This window comes from Pempheris klunzingeri, chromosome 22 (assembly GCF_042242105.1).
Source record: "Pempheris klunzingeri isolate RE-2024b chromosome 22, fPemKlu1.hap1, whole genome shotgun sequence".
Classification (NCBI taxonomy): domain Eukaryota; kingdom Metazoa; phylum Chordata; class Actinopteri; order Acropomatiformes; family Pempheridae; genus Pempheris; species Pempheris klunzingeri.
Genome location: NC_092033.1, coordinates 15,176,854 through 15,197,260, shown reverse-complemented (window position 1 = coordinate 15,197,260; position 20,407 = coordinate 15,176,854). Strand labels below are relative to the sequence as shown.

General features: G+C 40.8%; 1 protein-coding gene across 1 annotated transcript in view; it reads left to right on the top strand.

The window, feature by feature from the left end:
* Positions 1-20,407, top strand: part of dgki (diacylglycerol kinase, iota) — a 72,924-nt gene that overhangs the window by 21,150 nt on the left and 31,367 nt on the right. Inside the window, exon 2 of the mRNA XM_070853511.1 lies at positions 18,433-18,541. Coding sequence (XP_070709612.1) covers positions 18,433-18,541 — 109 coding nt within the window. The remainder of the gene's footprint in view (positions 1-18,432; positions 18,542-20,407) is intronic.

The window sequence follows — 20,407 nt, the reverse complement described above, 5'->3', positions numbered from 1 at the left end:
CAGGACAACATATTCCCTATTATCTGTCTCGATCCACTTTACCCTGGCTATTACCAAAGAAAGGCTAGCATGATAAATGAAACTGTCACTGATAGTAAGCCTACGGGTATGTGATACACATTTACAATCTTCAACAAATAAACATTACCTTAAAAACAGAAAACAGTTCCATTTTACTGAGTGAAAATTCTGTTTCTCTACTGATCGGTCGGGCTGATTTTCAGCTGTGGACTCGATGACGGGTTGTACTTTGTGTGTACTCAACAGCATGTGCTTGACTTCCATGAGAAGTCCAAGAGAAAAGGTGTATGCTTTTTGAAAGACTATTGGGGGGGGGGGCCCTGCTTCCAAACTATAACATGATTGGCTGCATTATGAATGTTGAAAGAAGCACATATATAATTGTTGTAGTAATCAACAAGTCTTGCGTGTTATTGGAAAACCCTTTCCTGTCATGGAACTGCTGCTTTCTTTCAAATGAATGAACTCAAATTTGATCAGAATTTGAACGAAAAATGTAAGTGAGGAGGAAACAAAACAGAGAAAATAGTGGGTGGATGGAGGAACAAAGATGTGAGCAGGGGGTTGACGAGGATGAGGTTGAGGAGGGGAAGGAGAGCAGGAGAGAGTGAAAGTGTGAAGGAGAGAGGAGGAGGAGGAGGAGGAGGAGGATGAGGAGAGAAGCCAAGGCCTTTGGGCAAAGCCAAGACCGCCTACAGATGCTCTCTCCTTCACTCCCTCCCTCTCTCTCTCTCTCTCTCTCTTCTCAGCTATCCCTTTCCCTCTCTCTCTCTGCTCACTCTCTTCACGTCCTCTTGTCCTCTCTCTCATCTCCAATCTCTCTCTCTCTTTTTCACACTCCCTTCCTCCTCCCTTTCTCTCTAATCTGACTTTTTCACTTCTCACTCTCCCTCTCTATCCTCCTCATCCATCCCCAGAGGAGAAATAATCTAGGCCAATGTAGAAGTGAAGTGAAGGGCAGGCACACACACACACACACACACACACACTCAGACCTTCCCCTTCTCCAGTGAAGATTAGCATCACATGTGGTCTGTCCTGAAATTCATATGAGATGTCGAACTGTGGTTTCTACTTGGTTTCTGTCCCGTCATGCCAGGGAAGCAGCTTGGAAGTGAGCAGTATCGAGAGAAAGTCAGAGATGTGGTCTGTGTCCCAATCCCATAGTATATATTCATAGTATGTGTCTTCACGCTACAAAAGTGACAAAATAATGTACACTTAACCAAGACCAAGAGTCTACAGCCATGCTAGCAGCCTTGTGAGACTGTATTTAGGCAAAGCACTGACGGCAAACAGTTGCTTATTTATACATCAGACAGTTAAGGAGCAACATGATCATTCATTTGAAGTCAAATTTCTGGTCGCCTGATGAATCTAAGTCCAATATTTCCTTTTATCTCTATTTTTGGTCCCTACCAACTCCTGAGGGGAATATCATGCTTTAAATGCTTCATCGTGTTCACCAGCAATACTTGATCCAGACAACGCTGGCTTCTGTGAATTTTGTAGAACTTTTTTCAGCCAAAACTGATGAACCAGGACAGTAAAGTTAGTTAGTTTCATTTGCTAATTGGCACTAAACACAAGTCACAGCTAATGCTGAGTCATTAGTTTTGCAGGTATTTGATCATAAACCAACGTTTTTTTCAAATTAAATTTATTATGATGACATTAAATGAAAAGTTTAAGGATTATTAAAGTTATTAGAATTTATCCTAAGGGGGAGATGAATGTTTGTACCAAACTTAATGGCAGTCCATCCAATGCCTGTAGAGCTTGACAGGCATTGGTGCATACTAAGTTGAAATAACAGTATACTGTGACAATGAGTATAAAATACTTGCATTGTACTGCATGCTGTATGACACATTCCTGAAGATTACATTCAGACAATAAGGGCACACAGAGTTGAGAGGGTAAAATTGACATGCATGTTGTTGAGAGAGAAAGAATACTTATAAATAGAGGGAGGAAGGTCAGGGGGAAAGAGTCAGGCTTCCTGTGTCCAGCCTCACAACCGGATACACACACACACACACACACACACACACACACACACACGACCACAACACACAAAACACACACAACACAAATCCAATATAAATATTTCATCTTAGTTTTTATGAGATTCATTTTTATTAAGAGATAATAAAATGTATTGTATTATATTCTGCTCTACTATTGTTCTCTCCTGATCTGCTGATTCACCACTGCTTTACCAGGGATGCAACTAATGACTAATTTCATCGTAGATTAACCCACTTAGCCTATAAAAGGTCAGGGTTCAATATGCCAATGAAATTTCCCCAGTGAGAAATGTGATGTCTTGTTTTGCCCAAAATCCAAAGACATTCATTGTCCAGTGATGTATAAAACAGAGGAAAGCAGCAAGACCTCAGATTTGAGAAGCTTTTTTGCCTTACAAATTACTTCAGTAATTAAACAATTATCAAAATTGTTGATTATTATCTTTTGATCACTTATTAGATCTTTTAATTGTTTCTACATTGCATATCTGTTTTCTGTTCTACTTCTGTGTGTGTGTGTGTGTGTGTGTATTTGTGTTTGTTCATTGGACTTGTGTGCACAAGAACAGTGTGTTTACCAGAAGTGTCTGCATGTTACCTGTGTGTGTGTTTGTGTGTGTGTGTGTGTGTGTGTGTGCACGTATGAAGACAGTGATCTAATAAGAGTTGATAGTGTACCCGACTGCAGCTGCTCTCACACACCCACTCTCTCTCTGTCAGAGACGCACAGAGAAGAGAAACATAGACTATCATTAGATATATTGTACTTATTAAAGTAGAGAAAAAACCCAGCTCACTTAGAATCAAACTCAGTTTATGTATCAACCTCATTTTGGAGAGCAGAGATAACAGTTGGGTGAACTTTTGTGAATTTCTGTGTGCTACATCGGTTTCCCTCACCTGAGCTACTGATGTTTAACAATCAGTAAGCGGCTGCTATCATCACTGTAATTTCAGACTATCTGAAGATGGATCATAGTGAGAATATACCCCGACGACATTATGCTCCGGGGACATGATAAATAATAAAAAGATAATACAATAAATAATATGGTATACATATGCTGGGTCAATGTTCCATCACATGGGTTTTATTTGATTTAATGTGCAATTGCGTTCTACTAATAAACATGCAAAAAATGTCAGTAAAATGTGTACATTTCTGTCAGACTGGCTATGGTGGCTGGGCTAACAGTAGCCATGCTAGCTAAGGCTAGCTGTAATATTAGCTTTGGGTGCATCAGCAAGGATGTATGAAATTACTTTCAGTGTCCCAAAAGCAGCAGATATCAGACAATGATGAAAGTAACATCTACTTTTTTTTATTCATGGCACTTTGGTGTGATAGTCTGACAGTGGCAGGACCCTACAGCCAGCCAATGACTGGAAGTGACTGACCACAAGTATTGCATAAAAAAATGTAAACTGGCTGTTTCTGTATTATTTTAGCAAAAGGTTTTGTCCCTACTAGTCATTTTGAACCCCAAATATTTAAAGTAGGACCCAGGTTTATAAATACCAGTGTTATTAAAACCATCTCAGCAGGTGATTGATCAGAGAAGCATGTCCCAATTCTCTCTAGTTAGGAAAAGCAGGTCAGACATCAGGCTAAAATTTGTTTGATAATCACCAGTTGGACACAAGTTTTATCCTTTCGTTTTACCAGCATCACAGTGCGAGACAACCAATTCTGAATCTAGGATACCTCCTGAGGCCCCGACAGAAGGACTGACCTATCAGAACTGATCTTATCTAGTTTAGACATGTCTCCAATGTGTTCTGTCATGATTCTGATCCCAAAAATGTGTCCCATGCCCCTCGGCTCCATTACCTTTGTGCAGGTCGTGTCGAGCTTCAGCGTCTACTCACATATGTCTTTTATCCAGGTCACGGCAGGACCAGCAGGAAAGACATCAGAGTTGTGTAGTCTTATCTTGGCATAAGCGTCCCAATTGTGCCAGCAGTGCCGGTTTTGAGGCTTTCATGGTCCACAGGTGCATCAGGTGTTTTATTTGGTAGGTAATCAGTGTGGCTCAGCAGGGCGGGAGAACAGCTGGGTAAAATCATTAGAGCTGGCGGCTGGTTGTCGTCTACAGCTGGGGCGGCTACAGATGTAAGCAGACATTTTCCTTTTAGTGGTCAACAACTATTGACACAGACAGAGAGAAAGACAGACAATTAAAGGGGTTGTTCAAATGGAGAAACAGACAGACAGGGAGGAAGACAGACAGACACAGAGAGGAATGCTGTTTGCTCAGATAAAACTGGGAAGGAAGTCTGAGTGGGGTTGCCATGACGACCACGCCCTTCACACCCTGCCCCCTACACTCATGTACACACACACACACACACACACACACACACACACATAAACACATTGACCAGTCCAAAGCAGGCAGATGGGGAATGTTTTCAGTGTGATTATTGTTGAGTGTGTGCAGATAAGAAATAAGAAGTTTTGTGCAATAATGGACAATAAATTACCACACAAGAAGCATTAGCTTCAGCTCACTGTAGTAACTTTGTGTGTGTGTGTGTGTGTGTGTCTTTTGCGTGGTGATTTCTTCCTGCTATTGTCAGTTGTGGCATGTGTGCAGTCATGTTCCTGTGTGTTTCTGTGTGTATCTTTGTGCGTCTGTGGTCAGACCGAGGCTGAGTTTAGAAGCTGCACAATTCTGTACGATGCAGCTTCAGGGTAACATTTGTATTCCTTCTGCTAACATTGTTTTTTGGTTTCTACTTTGCCTTTGCTTGTGTCTTGTCAATTTTCCACTACACTTATTTGTTGCTGTTGAAAAACATGTATTTCCAAATTCTTATTCAAACTAAGATGTGATGGGTTGAGAAAATCTACCACTTCTCAAGCAAAATAATCCATTTATGTAGCTTTAAATCACAAATCATAATTTGCCTCAAGGGGCTTTACAGTCAGTACAACATACGAGACCCTCTGTCCTAAAGACCCTCAATTTGGATCAGGAAACACTCCCGAGAAAAACATTTCAACTGGGATAAAGTGGAGGAAACCTCAGGAAGCACAACAGAGGAGGTCCATCCTCTCCAAGGATGGACACACATACAATAGATATTTCATGTTAAGACACTAGTCAACAAAATCACAGTAAACACAAATTACAGTGACAACATTTCTGATACACGTGGATTGTAAAATATAGCTATGTGGTGAATGTAGATCCAGGAGGACAGTGAGTGACCCAAGGTGCCGCTCAACAGGACCCGAGCCACTGGAACCTGACCACCAAGGAGACCTGGAAGAGGACAGGCCACACAAGGAAAGACAGGGAGACAGAGAGAGAGAACTTGGAGACTTGTGGGAACAGAAACAGAGGGTTAGAGAGATGCAATGATTAACGTATACTTGACAGTTTTATTCTTGGTGGCAGAACAAGCCTTCACTATGTGTACTCGGGTTCAGACATTCATTGAGACTGACCCACCGAAATGATAATGGTAACAGTTGCGAGGCCTGAACTAATCAAAGAATAAGCATTAATGGAAAGTTAAAGTGAAAAGATGAGTTTAAAGGCCTGAACAAAGTCAGACAGTCTGACATCAGCAGGAAAGGTTATTCCAGGGGACATGGGGAGGAAGAGGCCCTGCTGACTTTGTAACTCTGGGGACAGAAGTCATCAGAAGCACCTTAAAGTCTGACCTGACACGAACAGGGAGCCAGTGAGGGGAAGCTAAAATTGGTTTAATATGCACTCATTTTCTATGATACTAGCTGCAGCATTGTGAACCAGCTGAAGACTTCTAGTGCTAGCACACGGCAGACCAGACAACTAAACTTTGCAATAGTCAAGTCTGGATCAACAAAGACTTGTAGGCCTATTAGGATCTTTGCATCAGCCACGGACAGAAAAAACCTCATTTTAGCGATGATGCGTAACTGGAAGACGGTAGTCATAGTGATATTTTGCTAATGTGCTGATCGAAAATGTGTCATTACCATTGAGAAGATGAAATATGTCCCTCCCTCACTCAACCTCACACCGACGACATACAAACACTGCACACTGCCTAATTCTCATAACGGGCTGCTCATATGACTGTTACATCTTTAGATATTCCCCTTAAATCCAAAATATTGCTAAATAGGAGTTTTGCTTTTTGCTGAGACACTAAATTCTCTGCCATCGTCTCGTCAGTCAACTCTCCCAACTTTCACACTAAGTGAAATCTGACTCTGCTACTCTGTGCTACTCTACTCAGCACTCTCGGAGCAGACGCGCTCAGGTTTTAACTGTAACTTCCTTCGTCTAACTAAGTATTACACCCAAGTATGACACACATTCATTTTGTACTAATACATTTTTCATTTGATGGACATGGGGTGCTGATACACAAAAATGAACAAAATGTTTTTTTTCCTACAAAAAAAAAAAAAAAAGCAAGATGGCAAATAATGTAACCGGTGTATGCCGGAACATTGTGTAACACAGCTAACACCACCTACCACGAGTGGAGGCCTCCTGCGTAGTAGTAGCTCTCAGAGCCGATGTATTCTCTCTCTGATATGTCGCCAATATTGGTACCCTATTTGCTGGCTGATGAATAACAAGAAAATGCCTTTTCAGAAATGCAAGACCAGATTTAAAAACTGGATTATAATCAGAGTTTGTCCACCAGAGAGCTCTGACAAGTTGATTTTACAACTGCAAAATGTCCTAGCGTGGTATATATCTGGGTCACAATAGAAAAAAAAAAACATCTAAGGAATCCATATCAAGATTGCCGTGTTTGTTATGTGCTAAAAGAATAGTTATCATGTATCAGCCAGTATAGTTGGATTTTAACAACACAATCCGCTTAAAAAGTGGTGGTGCTCTGTTCTATTCTATAAGCTACCTGAGCCAAAAGACGTTTCTCAAATGAAGGCTTAGGATTTGTGAAGTGTGTTTAGTTATTCCCCAGTCTGAGACAGCATGACAGTTTGTTCCCCGGCTTGCTTCTTTTCTTTCTCAGAGTTTTGAGCGGCACATGTAAATTAGCACATGCACAGCCATGTGAAGGTTGTTTATAGTATGTTTAAAAATGACAGCCACTGTCATGAGACGCTGAAGCCCTGCTGGTTTCCTGTCTCATGAGGTCTCTGTGGATTTCTGCGTGTGTTTTATGTGTGTTTGCATGTGGTGATCAACCTTTATCCATCACACCCCATTACCTGAGGCATTACTGAGAGGAGGCCTGTGGAGACGCAGACACATACTCCGTCTCTTGTGCCTCACACACACACACACACACACACACACACACACACACAGACACGCACACAGACACGCACACAGACACGCACACAGACATGCACACACATGTACGCACTCTGGGCATGCTGTGTCACCAGCGGCAACGAGCGAGCCTTTCACTCTGACCCACATAGAGGGGGGGAGAGAGAGAGAGAGAGAGAGAGCGGGGGAAAATAAAAGGAGGTAGAGAAAAGATAAAAAAGAAAGGGGTAGATTGAGAAGAGAGATAAAGAAATAAGAAATGGAGCAAAGGAAGAATAGAAGTAGCGCTTGTGAGATTGTACTAAATGAAGGACATGCTGACAGTGTTCCGGTAACCAAAGTGCCCCCAACTGTCAGCTCTTGTGTTTTAGCTCCCTGTAAATGGAGCTTTTACATCTCTGTGTGCTTGTGTCCATTTTAAATTATCGGGTCTAGTTTCTGCTCGTTCAAACTACAGCTGACAGTCGGATGTCAGTGATTTGCAGTGAAAACCAGCTGTAATGTGAACGCTGATGATGGTGAAGTAAGACGTCCCCGGCATCGTCACCTGGAGAGGTGTAACCCGACAAGTCGTGAGTGAGCGACATGATCCCTCACCGGCTTCTCACCTGCAAACACCGCAAGTTATGGTCGCTGAATTGACAGAGCAGCATGGAGGTCATACGGCTGGGAGTTGAGCCCAGGTGTCGTATTCACAAAGGATCTTATCTTCCCTTTGAGTAATACTTAATAAAAAATCATTCATAAAATCTCAATAAAGGGGCACATTCCATAATATTTCAATGTTGACTAAATGCAACGCTTAGACTTGTAATGCCATCATTTTCAGCTCAGTTACAATTTGAAGGCTGCGTCACTTGCAACAGTGACTTGATGAAGAACTGCAGTACACCTCATCTTCCTTATTTTTGTTACAACAGTGCATATTGTCCACTTGATAATTCTTAAGACATTTTAAAAGGAGATGTTCAATTTTGAGCTGCAGGGATGGTGTGTATTTGTAGGCCAGCCTTGAAGTTAGCATCGCCCTGGTTCCCTCGCCTAAATAATTTTTCCATAGGATTTTGGATTATAGCAGAAAATAAGCTCTGCTGCAAACAAAAGCTTATGATACTTACAGGTTCACCTCAACAAGATAATCTTAACAAATGACCACCGATTGTTGGCTTCCATCCTTTTTACTTCACTACAGTAGATTCACAGTTGTGACGTCCCTGCTGGTTTCCCCATCTTATCTTACCACTAGTAGTCCAACTAATTGACATTAAAAATGCCTAATTTACTTACTTACAAAGACTTGAGCTGCTAAGAGCATCTTCACTATGGCACTGCTGAGCTAAGAGACGGTCCACAGTGATTGGAGTTCCACAGATGACTGGTCTGTGTCAGTGGATGACAAATAAAATAATCACAGGAGCATGAGAACTCATTTAATTAGATTTAGAAAGATAGATTTCATTATAGCAATATTTTGTTGTCATGGAGTTGAACACGTATCTGGCATCAACAATTGATCTTTGACTGTCAGACTTTTATGTGGTAATTCTACATATAACAGAGATTTTACTCTGCTTTACTAATGCAGCAGTGACCATGACATCAGCTTTATTTATATATTTATTGCAGTTGGTGATTGCTTAATGTGCACTTAGTGAAGTGGGGTCTGAAGAACACACTTCTGGTCTGATGAATAATGCAATAAGGATATCATCACGCTGCAAACTGTGTTTCACTGGTGTCCCATCGAGTCACGTCGAGTTGTTGCAAATTGTCATCTCCACTGTTATGGGATCATTTTGGTGAAATGGCCTCCATCAAAATACGGATTCAAATTACATTATCATTCTACTGATGCATTGAGGCATATTACCAACAGGTCGTAGTGTCTCAGGAGACCTCTGGACTGCCATGAATTTCTCTCAGATTTACGTTCAGGACCGAAATTCTTCGTAAATTACTCTTATTAAAGTAAAAGTTGGAACTAACACACCCCAAATTCACAATCGGTTAGGAGTTACTTTTGGCCCTTGGATTTTTTGTAACTACGGTACCAGGTTTCTGCAGTGCTATGGTCTTATGTCAACCACTGGCCAAATTATTTAAATTGACCATCCTCCTGTCCCTTAAAGAAATGCTTCACATATTGTGTATGTGAATGGAAAATGCTATAAATAAAACTGGACACTTGGACTTGGTTTGGAACCTGCTGCCTGGCGGCACTACTAAGGAATCGCACTTTCCTCCTGTGGAAGTCCTTGTGTCACAGAAAGTGTACGAATTTCATCAGTACTTCTATTATTCTATTTTTGGCCACAAGGAGACATTTAAATCCTCTGGAATGAAGACTTTTTAGGTCAAGAATTAAATTCTCCATCAGCATAAAAAGGCTAAAAATGTTTTGGTCTTCTTGGCCTTTAAATCCCCATATCAGTCTGCACAAACATCCAGCTAAATGCCTCTCTTAATAGAACTGATAAGTGTGTCTGTGTGTGTGCGTGTGTCTGTCTGTGTGCGTGTACGTGCACATGGCAGCATGAGCTCATGTACTTGTGTGTCTGCATGCGTTTCTTAGGTTGCCTTTGCCAGGTTATCTCTTACGTAATGTTCCAAAAATAGAGCAGATTCACCTGTAAGGGAATGAAGGTGGGAAAGGACACAGAGAGGAGTAGACAGTATACTAGAAAAGATGAGGGGGGAAAGATCAAGTTAAAACTGCACTTTTTATCCTTTTACTAATATTCAACATTGCTATATTGGCTGTTTCTTCGATATCTGGTATTTTCAGGCAGATGCTGCTGTGCATCAGTGCGCCATTCTGCTTTGTGGTGATTTTATTGTTTTAGTAGTTTTGCATCGATATGGCAAAATTCAAACTGCCAAAGCAGACGCTTCAGTTTGTTATTTTATCCATAAGCACCTTCCTCAGTTATATTTTCTGAAAAGACTTTCATCCATTCACATGTTTCCATCCATTTGATGTGCGCATTTTCAATTAGAGTTACAAAATGAGTAGCATGTTTCCATTGTGTTTTCTACATTTTTTTCGACCATTTGAGATTTTAATTGTGTCATCTCGTTGTGCCCTCTTCTTCTACAATGGTATAATGGCACCTAACCAGATGAATTAGCTCTATGAGCCAACTCCTAATACTCGCACAACAGTGATGAATGGAAATGAACATAAATTTGCATTTTAGGTGAAATTTTGTGCTACATTTTGAGGGAGACCTGGCTCATGTCAGTGCTTATGATATACTGACGCTGATTATTCTGGTGTCTACGCTTGTAAAGTTGCATATTAACTCTTTAATCTAACAAATAGAGGCAGAGGTAGAGTTGAGGATGGAGGTGAGGTGCAGTGGATCCAGTGTCATAGTTCATTGGACACCACTGCTCACACACACGCTCACTGTTGTTTAATTTGTAAGAAACTTCCATGGACATTTCCAGATCTTCGGCCATCCTCAAGCCTCATCTATAACCAAGTCTAATCTCAAGCTAAATCGTAACTCTGTACCACCTATGTAAGTTCAACCCGAATCAAAAAACACACTCGTATACACACACATTGTTGCGCAGCACAGAGCTCAGATGTCTGGTGTCAGGTCTCCGTTGCCTGTCACGTTGATTGGCATAATTACCTGACCTGTGCTGTGAGTGTGTAGGGGAATAACTGCTGGTTGAGTCCGTTCGCGCCACAGTTTTTAGTTTCTGTTTTGTTTCTTACCTCAGGAGACGCATATTAGCAGCAGAATAAGTGAGAGAAGCTTTGGGTATAATTATGATAAACGTCGGAGCAGGTGGACAGAGAGGAAGGAGAGGGAGGGTGAAAAAGGTGCGTTGGTTTCACCGGCTCCTCGGCTACAGGTAAGTGGAACTGCTAAGCGGCTGCCATGTTAACCTTTTGAAATTCTGCCTATAACTCTTTTAGGCCTATAATAACCAGCGTAGCACGACATATTACGGCTTTTCCTGTTAACCAGCAGTGAAGCAAATCAATTCTTGAGGTGCTATTCCATGTAATCCAGTCTAAATGTCAGGCTGAAGTTGAATGACTCTGACTGCTGTGGGCTTTTCAAGGCTGATGCTGTGGAGCTGTCAGGATTCTACGCAGGTGTTCAGTTTTTGTTGGTGCTGAATGCATGTTTTAAATGTAGAGGTTACTCAACTCGCAAGCACAGTAATGGTCTGAAAAATGAAACATCTTGGCTGTTACTCACTCGTACAAGCGAAGCCAGAGTCCCTTTTTGTTCAGCTAAAGTCAAAAGGAAGATTCTGTTTTAAACAAACCAAGGGTGAGTTTTTAGCCATCACCGTCTTTATCAGAGGGATCAGCACTTCTGAAATGACGTGCTACTTCCTCTCTCTTTCATTTAACCGAAGTATAAGATGAAGTAAAAGGTTTTGAAAGTGTGGCAAGATGCATTTGCTAGGTTTGGGGCAAAGATATTAATATTAATATGTGTAATGTGTTACCTGGGACTGCAACAAATGATTATTTTCTTGTTAAATCCATCAGTCATTTAATCAGTAAAATGTTTTGTGCGTGCATCAGTCAGACCATCAGTTGTTGTGTGCCTTTGGTGTTTTGAAGGGCTCGGATCCAACACAATATTTGTGTAACACACATTAACGCAAACAATCTAGCAGTAGATCAGCAACTGCTGTGTTCTATGTGGTAAAATGACTGTTTTTGTCAATGGAGTGTGGTGGCTTTGAAGAGAGTGATATAATGGCTGTTTCTGGTTAAACAGAAAGGATGTTACAGTAGAGATCCTTTCCATAATGCTGTCATACTCTTTGAATGACAATCTGAACCCGTCAATTACCAAAACAAGCTTTAATCGGATGCAGTTGCCCCACTGGATTATGTTGCAGCCATTGTAGCCTGTTTTGTGGCTGCCAGCTGAGGTGATTTACTGGACCAATTCCAAATAATTTTGCACTCACCAATCATTTCAAACCAAAAATATGCAAAAATTGCACCCAAGTTTAAAAACACTGGAGGAATCCTTTAAGATCTATAGGACAGTTTCAGATACGTAAATCCACGTATTATCTGATTACAAATAGCTGATAACATAGTTCATCTTCTTATAAAAAAAGACCTTGGACAAACATTTGCCAGTACAGAGAAACTGGTTCATCACCAAATCCACACTGGTGCAGTTGTGTCTCTTTTGTCAGCCGTCTCCCCCACATAATCACTTCATCTTCTGCTTCGCGAGTCAGAAAATGTTAGATTCGATTCCTCCCACTTGCAGCTGCCTATTATTTTTGTGGCTCTTACTTTTGTTCTCACTTTAAAATGAATGATAAATGGTGTTGCCCAGCCACACACTGAGTACACGGGGATTTTCAGAAACTGGTGAAATGACTGCAGCGATGGTGTGGTTATACCACCCACCACCAGAAAGCCTATTTTCTTCCCACCTTAATCACCTGAATAGTACTGAACTACATAAACCGCCATATTGACTGTTAACCCCTAAGTGCTCACACAGGATCTGTATTTAGGAAACAGTTAAGAGACCACAGAGATTACATCATGCTCAGTGTGTAGGCTGTGAAATGAAGACCGTATATCTCTGCATTTGGGCGTGTGTGTGTGTGTGTGTGTGTGTGTGTGTGTGTGTGTGTCATCCCGGATGGGGTGATGAGGGTTTTGTCTTAGTAACTGCATTTTCACTTGAGTGTAAAGTTGCTGAGACACACACACACACAGATTCCCTACCAGTATAATTACTAGATGAGCTGCCGATGCTCCCGCTGTGGCGTTGTCATAGCAACGCTGACAACCCACCTCTGCTGGAGGAGGAGGAGGAGGAGGAGGAGGAGGAGGAGGAGGAGGAGGAGGAGGAGGAGGAGGAGGAGGAGGAGGAGGAGGAGGAGGAAAAAAGGAGCAAACGGTGAAAGAGGGAGATTGGAGGGGGAGGAAAACTGATGTAGGGGCAAGAAGACAAAAAGAAGACAGAGTGGTGGAAGAAGAGGAGGAGAAAGGAAGAAGAGAGTAGAGGAGGAGGGCGATTGGTTCCAGAGACAGTAAAGGGGAAAGGGCCAGATAAAGAAAGTAGCAAAGGGAGAGACAAAGAGGGAGACCGAATTATAGAGAGAGTAGGTGGTGTTAGAACGGGGAGCAGCTGCATACAGCTACACTATTCAGGGTTCAATTTAATCTGCTCACCAGAGGCTTTAACACACTCACAGCGTGTTTCTGTCTCTGCTAACGTTTCTACCACCTGACTTGTTTAAATGTTACATTAGCTGGGGAGACACAGCTGTTATTTCAAGATCTGTAAAAACATGTCAGTTTTGCCTGAACGGATGATTGTGGCGCGCACTGTTCGGCCATTATTTTGACTGTGCTTGACTTTAATTACTTTTATCCTTTCGAGTCTTGACATCCTCAATTATTGCGTTCGTTTGTCTGACATTTTTTCCCCCCCAAACTCTGCTAGCTGCGTGGCGGTTGTACTTCACTTCAGTATTTATGTGCGATGCTGTTTGACGCTGCACTACATTTCAGTGAGACATCTTGTACATTTTAGCCCTCTTCATTTATTTGACAGCTACATTTAACAAATGAGTAACTAACCCTTTAAGGTTTTACATCACAACACATGAGATCATCTTCAGAAAATACAATGCATTTCTATCAATTAAACTATTCAGGAATATACAAGTAGTTAAAATTGGCTCAAGATGGAAGAACTGCAACATTGAAATGCACATTAATGCATGTAATAGTAATCCAATGATATGACATGTATGATAAGGTGACATTCTGAATGCATATAGTATTGTGTGCTCATACTCTAATACTAATCAGGACTTCGAGTTAATCCAGTTCACACTGTGGTGTTGGTACTTCTACTGAAGCAGAAATGCGTCCTCCATGTGCGCTCCTCTCCAAAGTTTGATAACCCGAATGTTTCCCTGAGTTCCCTAAAATAAAACAGTTCATTTGAAGAGGGTATGATGGCCACTTATTCACACTGTTGGTCTTTTTGGAAGCATTATCGTCTGCTGGTCGGACTAAAAAGTGGTTTTAAGTAATTCTGACGGCACATCTGTTTTTTAGTAGAGAAATGAGACGATGCAGGTGAAAGCTGGTGCGGTCGGTGTGTTGCTTTCTACCGGATAATTATCTGATCATTGGATCGCTGACAGTGACATCGCTGTCTTTTTGATACTATGGATGTACTTGTATGTGCAGGTTACTTAAACTGGGAACATTCTTTGTGAATTGAGGTGGACTGGCAACAGATTTACCACCTCAGAGAGTGTATAACACCTCAGGTGCATGTGCCGACATTTTGGAACACTGATGAAATTTGATCCAAACTGGGTTTGATCAATGGGTTTTTAATTTGGTACGCCAGAATTCCTGTAAACATCACCGTACCTCTAGATCTCTCTGTATGTCATTTGTCATTCTTTCCCTTTTCTCTGCTTTTGAGGTGCTTTCTCTTCCATTTGTCTGTTTTTTCTTCACTTAGACAAACTATTATGTAGACCAGGTGGTATGATTTGTGTTCTTTCACGAGGTAATTTTACTTTGTTTTGCCGTCACTCCTGTTAATTCAAATGCTTTTAAATAGGATTTATTTTTAGATTAATGCACTTTTAATGCCTTTTTTGGTGGACAAATCTACTTAAAATAACTCTGAAGCAAAGAGAGTGAGAGTGTATTTGTGTGCTACCACGGTTGGTGTGTGTGTGTGTGTGTGTGTGTGTGTGTGTGTGTGTGTGTGTGTGTGGTATCACAGAAAAGCTTCAAACTGCAGGTTTTTTTTTGTGTGTTTAGATTTTAGGAGTGAGCCTTAATGCCTATGATCCTGTCTGCTTTTAGTAGATTAAGAATCACTCAAATGTAATGGTGCCCCATGACCTCCAAAAGAGAGAGAGTGAGAGTGTGTGTGTGTGTGTGTGTGTGTGTGTGTGTGTGTTTGCATATTTAAGTGTATTCCCATTTACCTTGTTTTGTGATGAGTAGGTCAAGTACACTGATGCTGCTGGGTTTTTTTTAGAAGCTCTGGCTTTACCTCTCTGTCTGTCTGCTAGCAACAAAACACACTCAGGAGCACACTTTCATGCAAGGATCATTCCATTATGAATAGACACACACACACACACACACACACACACACACACACACACACACACACACACAGACAGCCTATTCATTCATATCTGATCAACCATAATCAGTTTATAATAATCCTCACCGCTCAACAATCAGACACGGCAATAAGCAGCAGGGGTAAGAGTGTGTGTGTGTGCGTGTGCGTATGTGTGTGTGCGTTTGTTGGATGTTCCAAGTCTATCTGTAGCAATCAGTATCTTATTTCCACAGTTCTGACCATCATTTCTGCTGATTGCGATCATATTTTACGCACCAATTTAGAAGAAACTCAGCATTTTAAATGTACATTTTCAAAATATATCAATTCTAATAAACATCACATATTCAAATCAATTGACTGGTCAAGTAGTCAAGTCAGTTTATTGTTAAAAACAAACTGACATTTACAGAGAGGCTTCAAAATTAAGGGATTATTCGTTGGTTGATGATTGATGATTGATCAAATAAAAAAATTCATAAAAGCATAGAATATTTTCTAACATTACAACACACAACACTACATTTCCTCAGAAACAAGAAGAAGGAACAAGCTGTAGTTTTCCAGGATGTACACTGAACAGCCCAAACCCCAAACAAGCCCAGTCTGTCCTTTTTTATGTTAACTTCATATATAGACTTCGCACATTCACTTTCTGCCTTTGGTATCACTTCCAAATAAGTGGTTTCAATAAAGCTGCGGGTCCGTTGTTCCCAACCTGTCTGATCGTCTGACTGATCATGTTACTTCCCTTAGTTAGACTCTGGTACTGCATGTGTCCTTTTCCTCGCAGCTCAGCAGCTCAGCAGCTCAGCAGCTCAGCAGCTTAGGATGTGACTAGAAGTGAAACGATGACCAAAAACTTGAAAAATAAGACACTGATCGTGGAAACTGGAAACATCCTTTTATCATTTCCACCAAAAATGTACATTCATTAGAATTTATTCATGACTCGTCTGTGTGTGTGTGTGTGTGTGTGTGTGTGTGTGTGGTCCCCTGCTCTATGTGGCATATGTCCAGCCACCATACGTCCTTGGATTTGTGCTGTTGTCACCCACGCACTACTATTTTTATCCCAAGAGTCGTGAGGGTGCGTACATGCATATATGTGAGAGTGTGTGTGTGTGTGTGTGTTTGTGTGTCGGGGGGTGTCATCGGGTTACATCGTGTGTAAGTGGACTCCTCTTTGTCCTGGTTGATAATTTTAGACAGACAGCCACTGAAACTTTCAACAGTGGGGTCAGATGCTCCGTGCAACCTTTTCCACTGACAGACAGACACACACACACACACACACACACACATACACACACACACACACCTGTTCATTCACATAAATACCAGTTTATTGTAAAAGTTGTGTTTTTCAGCGATGCCGATGATGGAAAGGAGAGGAAAAACTTCCAGATGTTTTGTGCTTTGTGTGTTGTGCACATACAAACATTTCACACAATACATGAACATTTTAGAAATGTTGCTTGGCCTTTTATCAAAAGCCTTCAAATTTGGGGGTTTTCTCTGAAAGTGAGTTATCAGCTTTCAATCTGGGCACCAAATAACCAAACTTCCACTTGCAGGGAATAGTTAGAAAGCATATTAAGGCCTCTGTAAAGTTAAATCCAATGATTAAAGTATATCAAAGTGCTTTACAGCAATAACAATTTGTCTCGTTTGATTTACTTTTCAACCAGACAGGCCAAAACAAGCATGAGGATTCACTGCTTTTCTCTGTGCTGTGTCATAAATTGAATATTTTGCTTGATTTGATTTGCACATTTTAAAAAGCAGTGACAAAAAACATTTCAAATACAGTGAACACTTTTATAAAGTGGATGTGCAGATGAGGTGACCAACCCATCCAGGGCTTATGTTAAAGTATCTTTGGGATTTGATCGAGGCTTTTTAGCATTTTAGGCATTATTAAAAACAAATAATAAAAAGATGAATTGAGAATGAAAATAATCATCAGTCACAGCTGTACTACGCTGGTGAACAAAAGCCTCGCATTTGTTTTAACATAGTAGAGGAAAAGGCCATCACCATAGAGGGAATGTCACCTTTAAAAGCAGCTAAAATCAGTTTATAAACATATTAATCAGTAAATATTATATTAATGGATAATAATATGATATATAATATTGATTCTGTTTGTAACAGAAACTTCTTTTAATCTGATGGTGTGCATGTTTTTCTCTCCGACTGATATTACAGCGCTTAAACTTCGATGACCCCCTCCAGCCCTGAATACTGAATTCAGTTTTATTGCATTTTTCTTGTCAAAAAGTCAAGTTTTTGCAAAAAAAACAACCCTGAAACCTGAAAACTTGGTTCAACTTCTAAGTATGTCTCTACGGTGTTAAATATTGATGGCTAAGTAAGCCAGTTATCTACTTCATCAGGACTGTGTGGGTGTCACCTTTTTCCAGCACAGACAAAAACACACAAATACAGAGTGAAAAACGTGGGCAGAAAATGTGTTGGACCCCGTCGCTGACAGCTGATTGAGACTGAGCTGATTGATTGGGTTGATCCATTCGTGGGGTCAACCACGAACGTTCAAGAAATCGAACAGTAAGAACCAGATAAACATATAGACGACAGAAAATGGAAAGGGGAAGTGTAATAGGGTGAGAGTTAGAGTGAAACATGTAGAGAGAGAGCTGACTGCTGACTCATCCTGTGACAGAACGGATCTGTCTCTGTCTCTCTCTCGTCACCTCAAAGCGCTGCTGGCAGTCTCTCCTCCAAGCTGTTCCCAGCTCTCCTCAACCAAATATCTGCAGCTGAACCCGCTGAAATGTGGTCTCTTAACATGAATAATTAATTTACATGCTAAATTATACTGAAATCTAGTTCTCTGTGTGATTTAGCTGCTCTGTGGCGAGAGAGCTGTGTCATACATAGGCATGACAGTGTTGATTTTTGCACCAGTGTCCTCTCTTTACAGGAATCCCGTTTACAGGCTGTGATTGTTAACAAAGTTTCTGGTTTGTTTCATGTTGCTTTCAGGAAGGCGATCTCCCGTTCAGGCCTCCAGCACCTCGGTCCACCCCAACCCTCCCTGCCTCCTGCATCCAACGGGCCCAACAAGGAGCTACGTACCTGCGTGGACTGGACGGTCAGACATTCTAATACAGTTTATATAAGTGAATATGAATGTGATCAGATTTCTTTTTGTTTTTTAGTCGTCTAGTTTAAAGGGACAGTTCAGATTAGTCCCAGCTCAGATGCTGACCAATGTACTGCTTCGGACGGGAAAATTGTATTGTAGTCACCTAAAAATGAAAATGATTCTAAATACAGTGAACACAATAATGATGATAATAATCATAATAACAATCATCATCATATATTTTCTCAGATTTCATACATGCGTGTTCTTAAGAGAACTTAAATGCTGAATGCACGTCAATGCCTTCACATCAATATGTGTTCAAATACTGCACAAACAGACAGTTGTCCCTTTCTCTATCGTTGTTATTCAGTCTGGCTGAGTCACTGGATGACATTTGGGTTTTCATGCTAACAGATTTGTTAGCAGACTGGTTTCAACAGCCGTATGTTCATGTGGAAATGAAAAACAGCATTTTCTTTTTGGGTTTCTGATCATTACCAGAAAATGTCTTGATAACAGATCATGGGAAAGAAAGTTTTAATGTAGTTAGGACTTTGTGGAATGTGACTTTTTGTGGCTTCATTTTACACTTAATGGATTGCACTTACGCAATGCCTCAGAAAGCGAAAGAGATATTTTTAAGCGCTTTCTGCTTTGAAATGTAGCACGGGCCCGACCCTGCCAAGCTGATATGGAAAGTACTCTGAAAAATACCGTGAACAACAGTGCAATTTAGTCAGCGATGGTCAAAAGGTGCATCTTCATTCCCCCTGAAATTCATGTGAAAGAAATAGGACTTTTTCAAGGTTATTTTTCCATACGAAGACGTGCAAAATGTTCATTTCAGCTGCGGCGCTCAAAACCATTTATCTCAAGCAATTTGTGATCTTGTTATGACGAAGCTGATTCTCTGCATTACCCAGTGCAGTTTTGTATAAGGCCCACATTTTTCCTCCTAAAATAATCTCAAATCGTCTTCCCAAAGTGGTCTTGTCAGATTTGACTTTCGTGCTGTTTCACCTTCTCCAGTTCAAATCTTACCAATCAAATCCAACCTTTCTTGTTTTGAAGATTTATACATAAACCTGAAATAACTATGGTGCATAGAAACGATCCATGATTTCTTTAAATGAGTTCTGATCTTCTACTAAAATAAAACAAAAAAAAAATGTAAATTACACCACATTATAATAAAATCTACTGTAAATTCAGTGTCCCAAAACAAACATCCTGTTGGAGCTCATGCTGTAATAATAGTTTGTTCTGAAACAGGGTTGGCAGAAATAACTGCTGCCAACTTTACCTTGTTCACAATGGGCCCAACAGAGGAAAGACATGCTTCTATTTTTATCTGATTAAACAAGACTGACTGACAGAGGGAGTTTTTTTTTTTTTATCATCAATCATCAATCAGTCAGTCATCATTGTAGGTGTATTTTCAATTTAGGGCACACCCGGCCCAGAAAGGAAAACAGAAAAGGCACTTTTGGCATGAAAACAGCATCCAAAAGCAATTTAAACTCATTAAAAGGATGGAGGCAATTAAGGATGTCAGTCTGTTATACCGTCTACTTAAGCACTGAGTTGATCTCACTTTAATAATGAATAGTAAATACAATGTGTGCATCATTAATTGGAAGATGTAAGTAGACAAACTGTTGTCGGCCCACGTCTGAGATTCCCCTCTGGCTCTGTCTGCAGGGACACTTCCACTACGTCATTACTGGCCTTTAGCTCTCTGCATGGCACACACACACACACACACACACACACACCCTCATATATAATCATTGCACTTAATCACTCATTAATGTACACTTGGGGGTTGATTTACTACGGCTTTATGGCCCCCTTTTACGTGCCAGTGAC